Source organism: Lissotriton vulgaris, chromosome 2_1 (assembly GCF_964263255.1).
Source record: "Lissotriton vulgaris chromosome 2_1, aLisVul1.2, whole genome shotgun sequence".
Taxonomy (NCBI): Eukaryota; Metazoa; Chordata; class Amphibia; order Caudata; family Salamandridae; genus Lissotriton; species Lissotriton vulgaris.
Window position 1 is genome coordinate 1,875,735,116 of NC_141687.1, and position 20,483 is coordinate 1,875,755,598.

At 44.4% G+C, this 20,483-nt stretch overlaps 1 protein-coding gene across 1 annotated transcript in view; it reads left to right on the forward strand.

The window, feature by feature from the left end:
* Positions 1–20,483, forward strand: part of IGF1R (insulin like growth factor 1 receptor) — a 1,159,892-nt gene that overhangs the window by 782,144 nt on the left and 357,265 nt on the right. Inside the window, exon 5 of the mRNA XM_086958078.1 lies at positions 12,354–12,493. Within this exon, the coding sequence (XP_086814204.1) occupies positions 12,354–12,493 (140 nt within the window). The remainder of the gene's footprint in view (positions 1–12,353; positions 12,494–20,483) is intronic.

The window sequence follows — 20,483 nt, forward strand, 5'->3', positions numbered from 1 at the left end:
AACGACCCCGCCACCGCCAGAGCCAGCCTCCAGGAAGGAATGAAAGACGTCGCAGAATGGATGAAGACCAGCCGCCTGAAACTGAACTCAGACAAAACGGAAGTCCTCATCCTGGGATCATCACCCTCCGCCTGGGATGACTCCTGGTGGCCCCCTGCCCTTCGCATCGCCCTCCAAGCCAACGGACCACGCACGCAACCTGGGTTTCATCCTGGACTCCTCCCTCACGATGACCAAACAAGTCAACGCCGTCTCGACATCCTGCTTCAACACCCTGCGCATGCTCCGAAGATCTTCCGATGGATCCCCACCGAAACCAGGAAGACGGTCACCCAGGCCCTCGTCACCAGCCGACTGGACTACGGGAACACCCTCTACGCGGGAACCACAGCCAAACTACAGAACAGACTCCAGCGCATACAGAACGCCACTGCACGACTCATCCTGGACATCCCCCGCCACAACCACATCTCTGACCACCTGAGAGACCTGCACTGCCTCCCCGTCAACAAGAGAATCACGTTTAGACTCCTCACCCACACACACAAGGCTCGCCACGACCTGGGCCCCAAGTACCTCAACAACCGCCTGACATTCTACACACCCACCCGCCAGCTCCGCTCGACCAGCCTAGCCCTCGCCACCTTCCCACGTATTCGCAGAGCCACTGCCAGAGGAAGATCCTTCTCCTACCTGGCGGCCAAGAAATGGAACTCCCTACCCATCCACCTACGACTGACCCAGGACCATCTCTCCTTCAGGAAACTACTCAAAACCTGGCTATTCGAGCAGTAGCGGATCCCTCAGCTCCCAGCGCCTTGAGACCCTAGCGGGTTAGTAACGCGCTCTACAAATATATTGATTAATTGATTGAGAAGTTCTTTTCGTCTCTTCTTCTATAGAGGAGGCTCCAAACAGACTGGAGTAGACAATATATCTTCCTTCAAATTGAATGCACAGACATCCTCCAGTAAAGGATATTTTAGAGGAGGCTATAGAGGCAACAACAATAAAGGAAGAGGTTGAGGTAACAACAATAATCAAACCTCTTCCACCACAAAACAGGGACTTCCCTCTGCTCCCCCAACAGCACTCAACTCCTGTGGGGGGCAGACTAACACAGTTCCTACCGGTCTGGAATTCCATCACAAAAGACAAGTGGGTAAGACAAATTACCCAGTACGGCTACTGCCTCGAACTTACAGCTACCCCTCCACACATACCACCCAGGCAGCGTCCAATGTCTGCAGAACATCTTATACTGCTCAAACAAGAAGTCCTATCATTTCTTCAAAAGAACGCAATAGAAATAGTTCCTTTACAACATCAAGGAACATGGGTTTATTCGCTGTATTTTCTAATACCCAAAAAGAACAGTACACTGAGACCAATTCTCGACCTCAGGCCCCTTAATCAATATATACACTCAGATCATTTTCATATGATCACTTTACAACAAGTGCTCCCATTGCTGCAACAAGGCGACTTCCTTACAACACTAGATCTAAAGGACGCCTACTTCCACACTCCCATACATCCTTCCCACAGGAAGTATCTGAGGTTTGTACTGGAAGGACAGCATTATTAATTCAAAGTCCTTCCATTCGGGGTAACAACTGCACCAAAAGTGTTCACAAAGTGCCTAGCAGTAGTAGACGCACATCTCAGAAGACAACAGATAAATGTCTTCCCATATCTAGACGATTGGCTCATAAAAGCAAAGTCGTTCAAACAGTGCGTCCAACACACACATCAAACAATTCAAATATTGCACAACTTAGGGTTCACAATCAACTACACCAAGTCGCACCTACAGCCCTCTCATGTACATCAATATTTAGGGGCTACAATAAACACGTCTACAGCTCTAGCGTATCCCAGTCCAGCAAGGATACAGAGCATTCAAGCCTTAGTCACAAAGTTTCAACATCAACACTCTCTCCCAGCCAGAGTCTTCATGAGACAAATAGGCATGATGGCATCTTGCATCTTTATTGTACCATATGCAAGACTGCAAATGCGTCCGTTACAGGAATGTCTAGCACAACAGTGGAATCAGGCTCAAGGACAACTAACAGACCTGGTGTTGGTAAACAGCTGCACACATCGCTCTCTGCAGTGGTGGAACACCAAAAACTTGACAAAAGGGCGGCCGTTCCTCAAACCTCTTCCACAAATAATACTTACAGCAGACACATCTTTCACAGGATGGGGAGCCCATCTCCTACATCATACAACTAAAGGGCAATGGACCATTCAACAAAGATCGTTCCATATCAACCACCTAGTGGTGCTAGCAATATTCTTAGCGCTCAAAACATTCCAAGTACAAGTACAAAACAAAGCTGTCTTAATCCGGACGGACAACATGACAGCCATGTACTATATACAAAAACAGGGGGGGGGGGACTCACTCTCTACAGCTGTCCCAGCTTGCACAGAACATTTGGACATGGGCCATTCCACAACACATATATCTGTGAGCAGAAAACCTTCCAGGAGTTCACAATCAGATAGCAGATTTGTTAAGTCGACAGACACAACAAATTCACGAATGGGAACTACATCCGCAAGTTCTTCTACCATTCTTTCACAGATGGGGTCATCCAGACCTAGATCTGTTCGCCACACACGAAAACGCAAAATGCCCAACCTTCGCCGCCAGGTTTCCACACCAGCTGTCCAAGGGCAATGCGATATGGATGAACAGGTCAGGCAGATTTGCGTACGCTTTTCCGCAACTACCACTAATAGTGCGCAAGCTACGACAACAGTCGCTCAAACTGATTTTAGTAGCTCCTACATGGGCACGTCAACCGTGGTATACAACACTGCTTGAACTGTCCCTAGTTCCACACCAAAAACGAGTCTGACACAATCCCTGCTAATGCAGAACCATGGAGACATCAGACATCCAGACCCAAGCCAACTGAATCTGGCAATCTGGCTCCTGAGGTCTTAGTGTTTGGTTTTCTTAACCTACCACCAGACTGTATGAATATCATTAAAGAAGCCAGAAGACCTAGTACTAGAGCTTGCTATGCTGCTAAATGGAAAAGATTTGACATTTACTACAACAATAACCAAATTGATCCCCACGATGCTTCCATCCAAAATATCATTTGCTACCTTCTTCATTTACAAAGATGTAATTCGGCATATTCATCTATACGCCTACATCTGGCAGCAATTGCAGCATATTTACAAAATAGACGACATCTGTCTTTATTTAGAGTGCCTGCTATTAAAGCATTTATGGAAGGATTTAAAAGAATCATTCCTCCTAGGTTACCACCCTCTCCAGTGTGGAACCTAAACATTGTTCTTACAAGGCTCATGGGACCACCTTTTGAACCTCTACACAAATGTGAACTTCAATTCCTCACACGGAAAACATCTTTTTTAGTAGCTATTACCTCTCTAAGGAGAGTTAGTGAGAATCAAGCTTTCACTATACAAGAACCATTTTCACAATTACACCGTAATAAAGTGGTTCTCAGAACAAATCCTAAATTCCTTCCAAAACTCATTACTCCGTTTCATATAAACCAATCTGTTGTGTTACCAATGTTTTTCCAAAACCCAGACTCTGTAGCAGAAAGAGCTCTACACACACTAGATGTTAAAAGAGCTCTTCTCTATTATATAGATAGGACCAAGTCCTTTCGCAAAACAAAGCAATTGTTTGTAGCTTTCTCTCCACCACATAAGGGCAACCCCATCTCTAAAGCTGGTATTGCAAGGTGGATTGTAAAATGTATACAAATATGCTATCAAAAAGCAAAACGTACAGTAACAGTTCCTCCTAGAGCGCACTCCACACTCAAACTAGGAGCCTCTATGGCTTTCTTAGGAAACATTCCCCTAGAAGACATCTGCAAGGCAGCATCATGGTCTACAACACACAACTTCACTAAATACTACTATGTTGATGTGCAAGCCAAGCAGCAAGCTGCAGTAGGCCAAGCTGTTCTAAAAACTCTCTTTCAAAATATTGCAACAGATACAGGCGACCACCGCTAGGGGAGACACTGCTGCACAATCTATGCTAAGTGTACAATCTGCAGCTCATATGCGTTGAATGGAAAATGCTACTTACCAGTATGCATCTGTTCTTGGCATGTAGAGCTGCAGAGTTGTACACACCCTCCCGCCTCCCCAGGTCCTGTATCTGTTCCAGTTTCATCCTAGATAGATATATACATGGACATCCCTTCTTTATTTCTACTAACTCCATCATTTCCCATCATGGCGAAAAACAATCTAAGGATGGAGCCGATGCCCATGCGCACTATCGTCCAAGGGAGGAGTCATCTATCTCGTGACTACAAAAGACTTCTTCCAAGACGACAACAAGATGCAAACATCCGAGCTCAACACCATGTGGCGATCTAATGCTAAGTGTACAACTCTGCAGCTCTACATGCCAAGAACAGATGCATACTGGTAAGTAGCATTTTCCTTCAATACCTTGCTTATTTTTATGTGTGGCTTGACTTCCTGACTTTCTCCAGTTAATATGGAGTGACATGCAAACTTTTAAATCCACAACTTTACTTTCCCAGTAATAAGCCGGATTGTAAAAATAATTCCTGCCCAGGTTCTCCCATGATTTCTTCAAAAACCAAGGTATCTTTAAAAACTTCTCCATCTTGATACAGTCAAAAATAACTTTCCAGCTACTTATGTGCACAGGTTTGAACCAGACTGGAGTCTAGAGCAAAAGTGGAGCTATGCCAAGTCTTTCTCCTAACTAGGTCAGCCTAAGATCTTTGTGACATGCCTTATATGGGGTACTTTGCTGGAGACCTAGTAATTTATTTCAGAACCTAGGTTCTAGTACCTGCCAAGGTGATGAGTGAAGAAGATACCTAATGCCGGCCTCACTAATAACCTTAGAAATGCACCTGCGCCTACAAACGTCCATAATAACATGGGACAGGTTAATGGACCCATTTTGGTTGCAAACCTAAACAGTGCACCCAACGATGACGAAACTTGGAATTCCCAGGACTGCAGAAGGTGTGTTCAAGAGACTGTGTCACCAATTGTGATCCCTGGATATTTAAAAACTCTAACTTTTTCCATCTCATAACCTTTAAAATTAAGTAGATCTGGTATGTCTATCCCCGTTGGACACTGTGTGTCTTTGTGAGGTCAGGTTTCAAATCTAAATTATCCAAAAACACCTAACCCTCTTAAAGAATCTGTAAACCAATGGATGTACAAGCCATGATCACTGGACCATTTGCATACACTTGAACAAAGACCACCAAATCACCATCCTTGGCCACATCTTGATTCAGAGATTTCAGATATATCAAACCCATTGGTGTATAAAATATAGGAGTGTCGCCAAAACACAGCCTTGTTGCATTCCTGTAACTGATAGGGTTCACTCACTCTCCTGTAATAGCTAACCTTTGTAGACCAACTCTCTTCATCAATAACCAGTGTAGCCAATATGGACCAGAGCTTGGGTCTATTGACACAACCAAGTGCCATGCGAAGGTCCATGAAGCCAGATGGAGGGTCCTGCTAGAAACTCAACTTTGAGATCAGAAGCTTGAGATTCAAGCTTGGTTGGACTGTACCTAGCCCACTTCTAAAACCATATTGAGTTTTAGCAAGGATATTATTGGCTGACGCATGGCACACAATCCTTTCCAGTATTATTCTATGTGATACTTTACCAGACAGTGGATAAGGGAAGTCGGGTGATAACAACACAAGTGGCCACAATTGCCTTTTTGAAAGTATGGGACGATGATGGAATCCATACAGGAAATGGGAATAGTGCTGTTACATAGCAGCATTTGAAACATTCATTATGATCAGAGCCCTCAGGTCTAAGTTCTGTTTTAAGAAGTAGAGGGGTAATCCACCGTGGCCGAAGCCTTTTCCACCGGGACTATCCTGGATTGCTTTAGTAACTTCACTTAAGTCAAAAGCCATGTGTTTACCTGAAGATTGAATTGTGTTTTTAGGAAGAACCATAGATGGTACTTCTCTCAGACATCCAAGGTGATGTGGGAAACCAAGTGCACAGCCGGCCCTTGGCAAAAGGAAATGTTAACAACTTGCCAGAATAAGCTGTGACCATTAGTAGCACTGGGTAAATCCAGATTCTCCTGGGTCTTGTCGCGAATAACACCTTTTGTGTTTTGGGAAGCTATCTTATAGTCTATCCTTAGCTTCTTAATCTCATCTTTATCTCTGTGATCACGCTTTAGGGTGAGATTCAGTTTACAGCCTAACTTGAAACAGGTATAATCAAACCATCTATGGCTCTTGCCAGATAGATGATAAGCCTTGCTAGAGGACAAAATGGTAGCAATTGAATTAGAGATACATTGAAAAGCTTTGAACATGCTTATAGCTAAAGGAGCCTCAGCTAGACAATGTAAAACCTCATCACAAATGTGGTTAACTAGTTCGTTGAGCAGGATGTTTGGATTGACTGAATCCCATTTAATATACCTACCATGTTTGGCAGCTGCTCCAGCTTTCCAGCTCCTCTGAACAGAGCTCGGAGGAGGTGCACTCGCCGGAGACGCTTAGAGAGCCGCACACGGATTGGCTTTCCGATTCTGATTTCAGCCTGGTGTCCGCTCGACAGAGACCACAACCGGTATCTTTTAACTAGACGCAAAATAGTACTCGTTGTAATTTCTGAGAACTTCCAACCACCGTTTGAAACATATCGGGTGACCTCCGAGCCTTATCTTATATTTCGTGTTAACACTTACATAAACAAAGGATATAATCGTTGCTGGATACACTCGAACTGAGTGTCATTGGTCAAGGGCCCGGCTGGGTCGGAATTATCACCAGCTGAGCGACCTTTTTTACGTTGACACGGCCATCTAGCCCTGAGGAATCGCGAAGGCGATGAAACACGTGTCGGCTGGCTGTACTCTGCATTAAAGACTCCAAGATTTACGCATCTGTTGGAGTTTTTTGTCACTTCTGCCAAGTGGTTTTTGAACTGTTATGAATTGTTACTAAACAATCTGTTTACTCAATGTTAGAGTGCATCGGCAATCTATGTTTTCCGTATCATGTTCCTGCTCATAACAACATAGAACATGGGAGATCCAGCCCACCAGTTCACCTTTGTTTCTACCAGAACTGGAAGGTTTTGCGGGAACAGCAATTAAACCATACCTTTTGTGTCAAAACTTTATCAGTTGCTCAGGTTTTTTGAAATATAATGATGTGGTGTGAATTAATTCAATTTTACCACTCTGCATTGTGCAATTTGTAGGTAATCTCGGTCACATCTCAAGATCAAATAAATAGCCCCAAGACCAGAAAAATCCGATCTGTCCCTGCGGTACTGGGAGCTATACCTTGATGTTGCAAAAGTAGACCTCCCATAAAAAAGATTCTAAAAAACCATGTGGGTCAAAGATTGTCCACGTGGGCGTCAATCAATAGTAGGGGTGGGTGAAATATTCAGTTCAGCCGTGGAATTCCGGTGACGCAGTGTCACTCTTCAGGACAGATATTGCCAATCCCCGTGTGTCAGAATTTTTTCTCGTACAGGGCTCTAGAATAGTAAGTTGGCAAACGACATTTAGCATCCCCTACCACGATTTCTGGTCACTAGAAGGAAATCTCTGGATATTTTTCTAACGTGGGTGGTCGCAGCTTTTCGCGGTCAGAAGGCTGACGCTTGAGTAGAAAATTAAATCGAGCAGCAGCAAAATCAACTTTAGTAGCTGCGTTCTCTGGCACGCCGTGTGGTTCTGTTTGCACTGATTTTTCAGCATGGAATGCACTGATGGCGCTAAATCACAGCATGAGCTGCAACCCTTAACTATTTCTGCCTGTTGGAACTCTGCACAATCTTACAGAGTTTTTATGTAACTCCGCAGAATTCCGCTGAGTCAAATTACTTAGTTCTTTCCACCCCTATCAATGGCATCCACCATGGAGGCGAAAATAGTTACTGTGTTGGACCATTAAGTCTGCTGGGTAAACAAACGTTCAATGGGTGAGGGGTATCGACTGCATGCATTTTGTCAGGTTTGTAAAAATGGTCAAGTGAGACAACATAAATCCCTGATTTCAAAACTTATCCAAAGGCCTCGAGGGAGAATTGCTCAGCAGAAACCTATTTCTGAAGTTAATTATTATATAGTCCTCTTTCTAACTCCTGACGCATGAAGTCCATAGTGTAAGGGGTGGCTTGTGGAGGCAAATTGCCTTTTGCAGCAGTAATTGTTGATGGGAAGGTGGTTGAATCAGCTTAGGTTGCTCGACGTAGAGATCTTTGGTCATAATAAGAATGATTAGAGACTGTGCTGAAGTTGTGCGCTGGTCAAATTCAGTTACGAAACGTAATAACTAGAGGTTGTTCCCTAATGCAGTCTGTCTGCATAGAGAGATCAGGGACAACATTTCCACTGACACTGTGAGGCATGGTAGAGGCGTTACAAGTGTTGGTGAGAAAAGTAAACTACGCCATTGCTCAATTGAGGAGAGCCTAATGGCGATGCCTCCATACTAATTGAGGAGCGTTGCCCCCCACACATTGCTGCATAAAAAGCTGGAAAATAAATGGTGATGAAAATTATTTTATTACCATTTTACTTTTCCAGCTTGGTGCCGAGTTGAGAAGGTAGGGCGGGGCAAGTGCGTCATTGCTGTCGATTGACAGCAATAGCAAGTGGCCCCTTCACTTTGAAGTGTGCATGTTGGTTTGGCCGGCTACCTTGCTACGGCCAAACCAACATGCACAGTTCAAACTCTCTGGGTTGGAGAGCAGGCACAGGGATCCAGTGCCTTTCGGAGCGCAGAGCCAGCCTTCTCCAGCCAATCCAAACACTGCTCTGAGCATCGTCTGGATTGGATAAGGTGCTGTGTGCTTTCCAACCTCACTTTATTTGCTTGGAGGAGTCCTAGCAACAGACTGGAGAGGTGAGGACGTGCTGCAAGGTAAATTAAACGTTTATATTTTTTTGCCTTCCTGACTCTGTGTGATTGATTGTGTTGGTGTGTTTATGATTGTGACTGTATGTGTGTGTGTGTGTGTGTTTGTGAGTTTGCCTGTGTGCCCTACCATTTTTTGTCACTAACCGCCGCTGGGAGAGTTTTTCTTGAATAGAAGTTATTCTTGGTAAAAAGTGTATTATTTCGGCAACCAGTTTGCCCACCAGCGTGACATATGACCCCTCCAAGGGATAAGGCGCTGCAACAGTATCTACTGTCTACAAAGGTGGGGGGTGGGGGGGAGGCACAGCCGAGGTAAATGAGGGGAGGCACAAATAGTGTCTGATAGTGTTCCTCAGTAGTTAGCAAATTGGCTCTGCTGCCAATTATCGGAACATTAGATGGATTAGAGAGCCGTTGCTCTTTGATAGCTGTTTCATCATTCAAGATGCCCCCTGCACGGGCTAGAAAGCTGTCCACAATTGTAGTAAAAACTGTTTCTTAAAATGATCTGCTGTGGGTGTAGTAACAACAGCTTTACCTTTACCCTTGATGGTCTTTGGTCCTGATGCAAGAGGGGCCTGGCCTCTGACCGACCCAAGCATGCCTGTGCAGCAGGATGTCTCCAGAAGGGAGGGGTGTGGCACCAGGCAGATTTATCACACCCCCACTTCAAACTTGTAGCCCCCCTACTTCACCATCAAGCACACTAGTTTGTGCCATACACTAGAACCTGGCATTCTACATTGTACTCGATCTACTGGCCCACTGTGTATTAAAAAAGAACAGTTGCCATTCATTTTACCAAAATTCCTTTTTTGTTGAAATCTCCAAACCCCTGTAAATTGTTTAATTGTGTTATGCTGAGAATAATTTTACTGACCTAGTGCACTTTAAATTGCACGATTCACCACATATATCCTCACAAGAATGACTGCCTGTTACCTATTGCCCCAGGACAGCGAAGGTATCCCCTCACTATCAATTCTTAATTGGCTATGATGATGTGTTCTCCCTCACTGTTAACCACGTCCGCTTCTCCCCTCTGATCCTGCTGAAGTTTGAGTCTAGTTGTGCCTCTGAAGAGTTTTACATATGTTCCTTTATTATTATTATTTATTTTTATTTCGACATATTTTTATTGATTTTTTTGTACATGTAATCATCAACGCTACATCGTTACAGGGTGGCAGCCCACACTGGCTGGGTTTTTCAGGAATGCAATTATACAGTATATCTGGTTGGCTGTCCCCCCCCCCCCCCCCCCTATGCACTGCCCGTTAAGAGAATAGAGATGATTGAAAAGGGAAAGGGTAGAAAGTAAGAGAGAGAGAAGAAGCCTTAGTGTGCCAGTGGTTTGCGTCCTTCTAGTTTATGTTGCGATCTTGTGGGGGTGTTGTGTGGGGCCCCTGGGTCCCTTTTGCTGGTTCTGTTCACCGGGGTTCGTAGGGGTCCAGGCATTTGTCCAATGAGGTCCACATTCCCCTCGAGGTTTTTCTCCATGGTGAGTCTTGCAGGGCAGTGTTATCAGCCCCTCTGAGATACGTTACCCAGTTGAGCCAATCCTTGAAGGTTGCCTTGAATATGTCTTTCCATTTGGTGAGTACTATTTTAACTGCCGCCGTCCGTAGGAGATCTACTAGGTCTCTGTTTTGTTGTGAGTCTATTTGTGTCGTCATGAAAGCTGTGGTGAGTGTAGAGAAATTTTGTTTTAGTGTGCACCCCAGAGCTTTGTTTATGAAGATGTAGATTTTCTCCCGGAATCTCTTAACTTTGGTACATTCATAGATAAGGTGGGCTAGGTCCCCCTTTTCTTTGTTGCAATTCCAGCACAGGTAATTTTCCCTGATGCCCCAGGCCCGGGATCCAGTAAGTCTTGTGCAGGAGCCAACATTTTATCTGCGCTAGTACTGGTGAGATATTGTTTTGAGCGGAGGAGGCACAGAGGAGATGGTGTTCCTTCTCGCTGAGTGAGGTGTCTAGTTGTTTTTTCCAATATGTGGTTGCCTTGTCGTTAATCTTGGTGGCGCTGGGGCAAAGTAGCTTGTAGAAATGTGATACCTGGTGACCAACTCTATTGATATTCGTCATGTATTGAAAGCCTGTCGGCTTATGTTTTGCTAATTTAGTTTTTAACAGTGTTGTTCTGATTTTCAAGAAGTTGTATAGTTCTATGTCGGGGAGTTTATGCTTATTTTCTTAGTTCGCTGAAGGTGATCGGTGTTCCCTCTTCATCAAGCTGCGCTGGGTAGGAGCCTCGATCCAGTGCAAGCTTTTGACATGTTTTCTGCGGCTTTCGATAGTTTGTGGTGTATTGCACTTGTAGCATTTTAAACAGGAGCTGGCTATGAAGTCCGTGTAAAACTTCAGGGGAAAAGTGCTCAGTTACTTTAGGTCACCAGGGCTCTTGCAATTGTCTAGGCTGCTTTCAGTAGTACACAAGCAATGAGAACTTTAGTATGCTTTCCTCCAGCTTCTCTATCAACAGTGTATTGGAACCATTGCACCTCGCCAAAACCTCCTTTGTAACATTTGAAGAAATGTGTGATCCAAGCACAATGCACTTCCTGCATCTTCCTACTGCCCTGTGAATTGCAAGCCTTGCCCTCTCCCTCCCACCCCCTAGGTATGCATCATACGAGAACACTAAATATAAAATGTTCTGTATTATTTCTCTCTGCATTTGGCATGTAGGCCTAGTTTGAACTTTGTAAATTATGCAGGATGTTTTATTTGGCACTCTAAACACCTGTTTTGGTATTTTACATTTCTAAAAAGGGGCTGGAAATCTACCTGGTGGCAGGAAAGTTAGTCAAAGCTCATGAGTCTGCTGAGGGCAGGTATTGACACAGGTATTTATTTTCGAATATTTGTATTGGGTTTGATTAGGTTTCCCCACATTTTTTGTCTTAAGCGCATTACCAACATTTCTAGAAATAAATGGGAGGTGTGCTGGTAATACAGCACGTCTTAAAACTGATTTCTAAAAAACTTTCTGTTGCCCGGCCAGTTTTATGGCAATAACTCCGCAAACCATGTTTACATTAATTATTTCCCAAAACCTCTGGAGAAGTTAAAAACATTGCATAATTGGCTGGCCGAAATGTTAGTTTTGGACCTGTCATAAGTCATAATTTCTGGAAAGTTTCAGGCCTAGTACTTTAGGAGCACAGACAACCCTGGCACCCGCTATATGGTGGTCAAGGTAAAAAAGGTTGGTGATCTTTAACATCCACACAGAGCAGAAGTGCGGTTACATAATGTTTTGCTCACCGTAATCCTTAAAATCTGAGTTACTCAGAAGTCATTCCGCTGCAGGAACGTCCTCTTCCTAACTTTTACAGTGTTCACGGTATGATCCTAATCCACCCCTTAGCCACTTAGTTTGATATTACCTTCTTGCCTTCTTCCAACAGCATGTTCTGTAGCCCTTGTGAAGGGCCATGCCCTAAAATCTGTGAAGAAGAGAAAACCATCGACTCGGTTACATCTGCGCAAAACCTTCAAGGCTGCACTGTACTCAAGGGCAATCTGCTTATCAACATCCGGAAAGGCAGTAAGTACACCTGTCGGCGCCATTGCATGAATGAAAACCATTGTTGTAATTATTGATGTCGAGGAATCTGCTCCCTGCATCTGTTTCGGCTGAGAATTTCCCAAGAGTTGCCATTTTGTGTTTGATACTCTTGAGCATACATGGCCTGCTGTGTGGTCTAGCATGAAGCTAGGCTAAAGGCCAACATTGATAATACATCTTAATTGTAACAAGAGTGTTTTGCCTATTGATGTGATGGTTTATATTTAGAATGTTATGATATAAATAAATACAAAAGCGCATAAGAATTTATAAACACACAGTGGAAGCGTGTATTATCCCAAATAAATGCCGCAGTGTAAGAGCTTCCAGCTAAACTGCTTCATGTGTTATTTATCTCGGTGTTGTGCAATCATTCTGTCCAGTGTGAAAGTTTAGAAACGGTGTGTTCACCTCACTGGACCGCAGAGCAGTGAACTGAACATATTAGAAATAGAACAGGCTTTACAGAAATGAAGTGAAATACGGGACAAACCCAATCTGGAAATGAAAACCCAGAAAATGCAAAATGTTGGTAACATGTTTGCTTTAATGCCGACCTTTGATAAGGGATTATTTTATCCATATAAAACCTCCAACAAAATGGAAGACTTATCTAGAAGGTACACTCTGCTTTCTGACCTGTCTCACTAGGTTGTTTGATTTTTGTTCAGTAATAGTTGATACTAGAGCTTGAAATGTCCCTGCAGAGTTGGAAAATGTAAGTCTCCCATTATGTTCGAGGCAGTCATAGCTCTACAACATCATGTCTTGTTTTTCGACTGGATGCAAAAATGAAATTCCTATGAACAAGTGCAAATAAAAATTAAAGGAGCTCCCAAGCTCCAACAGAAATCCTGCAAACAGATACGTCCTCTTGTACACTCCACTGCACTAATCCCCCTCCCTCCACCGAGCCTACACCTACTTCTCAGCTTGTGTTTCTAAGTGGAGGTCCCCTAGACTTCATGTGACAGATTCACCATCATAGCACTGCACCGTTAAACAAGATAACAGTATGAGTGTAGCACTACTAGAAATCTTGATAGGGTCCACAGTGATCAACTCAGCAGTGGTGTTCTAGCTCCTCCCGTGGCAAGGATTATTTTGAAAGTAGATCCCTTTGGGAGCTTGGGGAGTGAATTTTGAGGTGGCATAGCGGTTACAGGTTGATTGGGAGAGGACTCAGTCTGTGTATGAGCACACAGACTAATAAACTTCTGTATCATGGCTTGCTTGGACTAGAGTTGATTTCAAGCACAAGAGTCCAGGAATTGGAAGTGGCGGAGATAAATAATCTGCATATGATCGATGAATCAAAGAAGCAACAAGTCTCAGTGTCCTGAAGCTTTAGTCGTTTTACACCCATAGAATAGTGCAAGTGTCTTATAGAAAGCTAAGCCTGACTTAAAGAGGCAGCAAGCATTCGTAGGTTGTGCTGTGTAACTATCTTTTGTATGCTAAAAAGAATTAAGGGTGAGTTGTTGGGCCAATTTCAGTGCATGCAAAGCTAAAATTGTCTCAAGTGGAAACAATTGAAAAAGTGTCATCCAGTGTACAGTGAAGTAACAGTGTTTATAGCCCAGACCTGGGTCGCTAACAATCACCAACAATAGACATTCTAGAATGTTGATTTGTTTGGTGATGTCATCTTGGGTTTTTATATCAATTGTGGCATTATTCATCGAATAGGCCCTTTAAATTGCTATAAAGTTAAGTTTACAATAAGCTAAACTTAAACCAAGATACATATAGCATGGTATTTGCCCACCTTCGTGGATATCCGAGGTCCCCCCCAACCTTTAGCTTACTATTTTCATGTTCTTCTAGCTAAGAAATTCCGATGGCGATTTTACTTTTACCACTCCTGTGGATGTATTGTGCTTTTCGTGTCTTTTATTCTCGTTGCTTTGTAATCCTCACTCCTTTTATCCACCCCAACATTTTTTTAAGGGTTCCAAGTTGCAACAACGCTTTTACTAGCTCCAGAAATATTTTGATGCCCAACAGGGTGTGCTTGTTAATTTCGTGCTTGGAATCCATTTAAACTATTTAGATTTCAGCTTTGGCAAATTAACACTCCCTACCTCGGCTTACCTCAGTGATGAAGGAAGTTGCGTTACACATGTGCCCAAATTTACAACTGTACACGATTCTTGTCGGTGCTTTGCCAAATCAGCGACTGTTGAAAGCTCAGAACGTGTTCCTGGCGGGAGTCTGCAGTATTCTTGGAAAGGCATTCATATCCCTGCATAAGTTATGAATGGAGCTATAACCGTATCTCATTTCGCTCTTTACCTGCCTGGCTCTTTTGTTTTGAAATGGAATCAATTACTGTTTCTGAACACTGCCTTACCTCCTACTGGCGTTTATAAGTTGGCTGAAGGAAAGTGTTTAAACATCTAAGTTTTGAAATTAATTAAATAAATGTTTGAATTGTTCTCTTGAAGATAATAATGTTTCTTCTACTGGACAAAAATATCCTCTGAATTGTAGTTTATGGATGCTGTTAAACTTCTCCATGTTAAAAGCATCTTCCCACTTCAGTAAGAACCCAATATTTCATTTGTAAGCCTTGCGTCTAGACCGATTTAGGTGTGTGTTGTTGAAGACATTTTGTCTCCAAAACATTGAAACGTGCACTTTCAGTTCAGCTCCTCGTTCATGATTAGATGACTTTATTTATCTCATTTCCATGCTTTCTATATTTTTTGTTTGTTCTGCCACTGGAGCATTTCTTTACCATGTTTTGATTGGATGAATTTTGGAAAGGGGCGACCACTCGGTCCCCCCGCACGTATGGCAGAGTACCTCGATCCCCCCGGGAAGCCATCTTGGGCGGGAAGCGTGTCTCGGCTGGTATGCCCGAAGCGGCGTAGCCGGGGCGCGCTTTTTCCCGCCCTAGAGTGGGCGGGCCTAGACACTGACGCGGCTGGCCACGCCCTCGGGGCAGGCAGGGGCGGGTTTACGCCCGCCCTGAAGACGGATAAAAGGGGACGCAAGACCAGAAGGCATCCTCTTGTTCCTGTGCTCTGAAGCTGCACCTCCTCGCTGCACGTGAGCTCGAGACGGAACGAAGAGCCAATTTTGACCCACCCACCAGCCCCTGATGACAGCCAGTTGTTTTGAATAAAAGTTGATGGATAACTCTAATTTCGTTTACAGGTCGTGGTATTATCGTGTTGATTTTGAGTGGGTAATAAAGAATGGTCTATTTCATTTATGTCTTGTGATTAAAGAAATTCATTCATTTGCTTTTAATATGGTCGTAATGCCAATGTATTTTTAGTTTAATAGGATTAGTTAGCATTGTCGTATTTATTTTGGTCGGGCGGTAAGGTCATGATCGGTGAGCACTAATTGGAAGATCCCTATGAGTGGGCGTCACCCAACACGGATGGGAGCGCTCGGGAGAGGTGGCCATAGGCCCCTCAACGGGGAGGCGGTCCCTTCTAAGGATGGGTCGCCGAAAGAAAAGGAAAGGCGGTCAAGGCCCCTTCCTGTGTAGGAGGGGTTACAGCCCCCTTCTGGGGAATTTCCCGGGGCCAGTGACGTCTGCGACGGCAGATGTGGTAAGTTGTGCGGGGTTTGGGGGGGGGTCTACGCTACCTTCTAGATACCTCACACGAGTCCTCGAACGACCTTTAAGTGGCGTCGAGTTTTATTGGTGCCCCCGTCAAGTCAAAGGGAAATTGGTAGTTGCACTTGAGGTACGCCTCAGTGCTGTCGCCCCTCACAAGTGGGGGGGGTATTTCTGGTTAGGGATCTTGACACCGGTTACGACCTTGCCGTTGGCCCTTAAACGTTAGGATGTACAATTTCATAATTTCAAGTAAATGTTTGTAGGATGTTAGTTCGGCTAGGAGAACCTCTGTATTAGAGAATCTGTTAAGGTTAGCCAAACATCGCAATGTGGTAATGAAATTGTACATTAATATGAAACTGTTTAATGTTTTAATTTTGTTTTAATAAATACGGCCAGGAGGGTCACTCCCTCCCTCTTCCAAAAACTTCAAGAACTGTTTCCGGTTTCCCTCCTTTGGGGATTGTGTTGAGAGGGGGTGGCGGGTATCTCAGCCATATCCTTTCATTACTTTAATTCAGGGAACAACTTTATTTTCTTTTGCTTTTAGCAGTTTGTGTTTTCTTGCTTTTTTCTACCTTTCCCATTTGTACTGCTTCCCGCTTCGCACCCCTGCGCTGAACTCCCACCCCCTGCTTGTCCGTTGTGTTTCCCACACATCCCTTCCTGCTCTGCTTTAAAAAGTACTCACCTTCATTCTGTTGGCTTGTTGCCGATTACACACTCCATGCCCCTCAACTGCTCTCAAGCCCGTCCCATTTTTTTTTTTAATGTTTTGGTGAGCTTGGCAGCTACATTTTTCTGCTGGGCTTCGCCTTTTTAGAAACGCAATTTTGTGCACCTGTTAATGCACCAAAGGTGACCGCCATCTTAGAACAGTAAATTAAAATGAAAGAATATTGGCAGTGCATCATGACTTATGATTGTGTGCTGATGCATAGTAGCATATACGTCACCACTTGGCCACTCTCATAGTGTCATGACGCATACTGCCCATGCGTGTTGACACTTATACATCATTGCACATTTACTTATTCATACCACTTTTTCCTGATGGTAAACCACATCAGCACAGTAGATCGGCATTGGCAAAGACAACAGGCAAAAACCATTGGCTTAGTCAATGCTTATTTATTGCTCAATCTGTAGACTTACACTACAGTTGCATGTACTCCCCCCTCTACCCTCCCTGCAAAAGTCTAGTACAGTATATTTTTATTTCCCACAGATCTTTAGTCAAGTCTTTATCAGTATATTATCACTGATTACCAAGTGTGATCTAATCTCTCAGCCTTTGCAGTGCTTACCTTATTGGCTTGAGAAGGTCTGGGACCTGCAATACTGTTCTTAGGATCAGAGTTACCTTCAGCACCAGATAATTTCCCCACTGCATCCCATTTCAGTGACCACCAACAAGTAGAGGCACCTCTGGTATTTCAGATTATTTGCTCTGACTTCCTAGTAGATATCACTACTGTGCTTGTCGTAATATAGCCTGCCACAGCGTGCTATAGTGACCATTAAAGGCCCGCTGCTTAATTAAAGGCCCGAGCTGAAGGTGAGGGCTTTAACAAGGGAGCTGACCTTTAATGGCCGTCACAGCCCAGGTGCAGAGGGCTACAAGGCTATTAGACTGTTCCGCCACTAGAGAGCAGAATGTTCTAACAACTAAAATAAATGCCTCCATGAGCTCCATGAGTCCTTTGTTCACAGCAACACCTGTGAACCACAAACATTGGAATGTTGGAGCTACGGGCTTTTACCAGTACTCCATTGTTTTCAATGGAGCTCCCAACATTCCTATGTTCTAATATAGCCTTATAGCCCAACATAGCAGGCTCTACTGGCCATTAAAGGCCTGCTCCAGTATTCAGTGAAGTTCTTTAACAAGGCAGTGGGCCATTAATGGCTAGTAGAGACCGTTACGTCGGGCTAAGGCTATGAGAACATTCTGCCCTAAAGGGCAGAATGTTATAATTTGTAAAACAAAGGCTTCATGGAGCCCGAGGGGGTTAAAATACCCTTGGGCTCCGTAAGGCCTGTGTTCACAGCACAAACATTGCAATGTTGATGCTCCGGGCTTCTACCAGCTGTTAGAAGCCCGGAGCACTCCATTGTCTTCAGTGGAGCTCTCCAACATTCCAATGTTCTAATTAACATTGGAAGATACTGCTGGGAGCTTTTTCAGGTGCCATTTGAATTCTGATCCCTTATGTTGCAATACCCACCATTGTACTGTTCTGCATTATTTTATTTGCAACACAATCTATTACCATTGTTGCTAGAAGGACCTTGAAACCTTAAGCATATTTGGCGATGCCATTTAAAATGTTCCTCCGAGAGGTAATCGTTTTATTGCAAGTAGTGTCAGTTTTTTAGGTCTTGCCTGACCCAGTGCATGTGCTGGTCTGGCGAGACATTTAGTGAGGGCTCAAAAAATGCTACCATGGCCAGCCAGGCCAGCCTAGAGTTGCAGTGCATGTGCATCGGTGCACGCTTAGGAGCCGAGGCGCCAAATGACAAACCTCGTCATACTCATTAAGCGCCCGAGATCACTTTTGCCCGCGATCACTTTAGCAGCGTCCCGTTGATGTTTTCGTTCAAAGAACATCAAAAAACATGTCACTTTCTCCCGCCATCACTTTAGCAGCGCCCCTGTGATATTCTCGTTCAAAGGACAACAAACATCGAAGAACATGTTGTTGTGTTAATGATTTGCTGTGCCCATTTGACCTACAATGTGCTTGCTCTTTCCACAAACTCGATGTTTGTGTTCCTTTATTTTCAGATGCTTTTAGTATTACTGTCACACCCACAACCACACACACAACCACACACACAACACAAACACTACCACACACAAACTGCCACACACACACAACCACACATACAACCACATACACAAAACCACATACACACAACCACATACACACAACCACACACACACGAACACACACAACCACACACACAACCACACACACGGCCACACACACGGCCACACACATGACCACACGCACAACCACACAAACACACACCGCACCACACACACACACACAACGAAACACATACACACAACCACGCACACAACCACCCACACAAACAACCACACACACACAGCCAGACACACAACCACATGCACAACCACACCCACACACAGAACCACACACACAACCACACACACGTAAACACACACACACAACCACACACACACACACAACCACACACACACACAACCACACACACACAACCACACACACACACAACCACACACAACCACACACACAACCACACACACACAACCACACACACACACAACCACACACATACACAACCACACACACAAACCACACACACAACCACACACAACCACACACACAACCACACACACAACCATACACACACAACCACACACACAACCATACACACACCACCACACACGACCACACACAGCCACACACACAGCCACACACACACCACCACACACACAGCCACACACACAACCACACACACAACCACACACACGTAACCATGCACATAACCACACCCACACACAACCAAACACACAACCACACACACACAACCACACACACAACCACACACACAACCACACACATGTAACCACACACACACAAACACACACATGTAACCACACACACACACAACCACACACAGACACAACCACACACACACACACACACACACACAACCACACACACACAACCACACACACACAACCACACACACACAACCACACACAACCACACACAACCACACACACAACCATACACGCACAACCATACACACACAACCATACACACAACCACACATACACACACACAGCCACAGCCACACACACACAACCACACACACACGACCACACACAACCACACACACACAACCACACACACAACCACACACATTCACCACCACACACACACAACCACACACACAACCACACAAACGTAACCACACAAACGTAACCACACACACATAACCACACACACACGTAACCACACACACACACACCCAACCACACACTCACACAACCACAACCACACACGCAACCACAAACAACCACACACACCCACACACACACAAACAACCACACACACACAACCACACACACACAACCATACACACACAACCATACACACACAACCACACACACAGAGACGCACACAGCCACACACACAGCCACACACACAACCACAAACACAACCACACACACAACCACACACACACACAACCACACACACAACCACACACACATGTAATCACACACACGTAACCACACACACATAACCACACAACCACTCACACACAACCACACACAACCACATACAACTAAACACACAACCACACACAACCACACTCACAAAGCCACATACA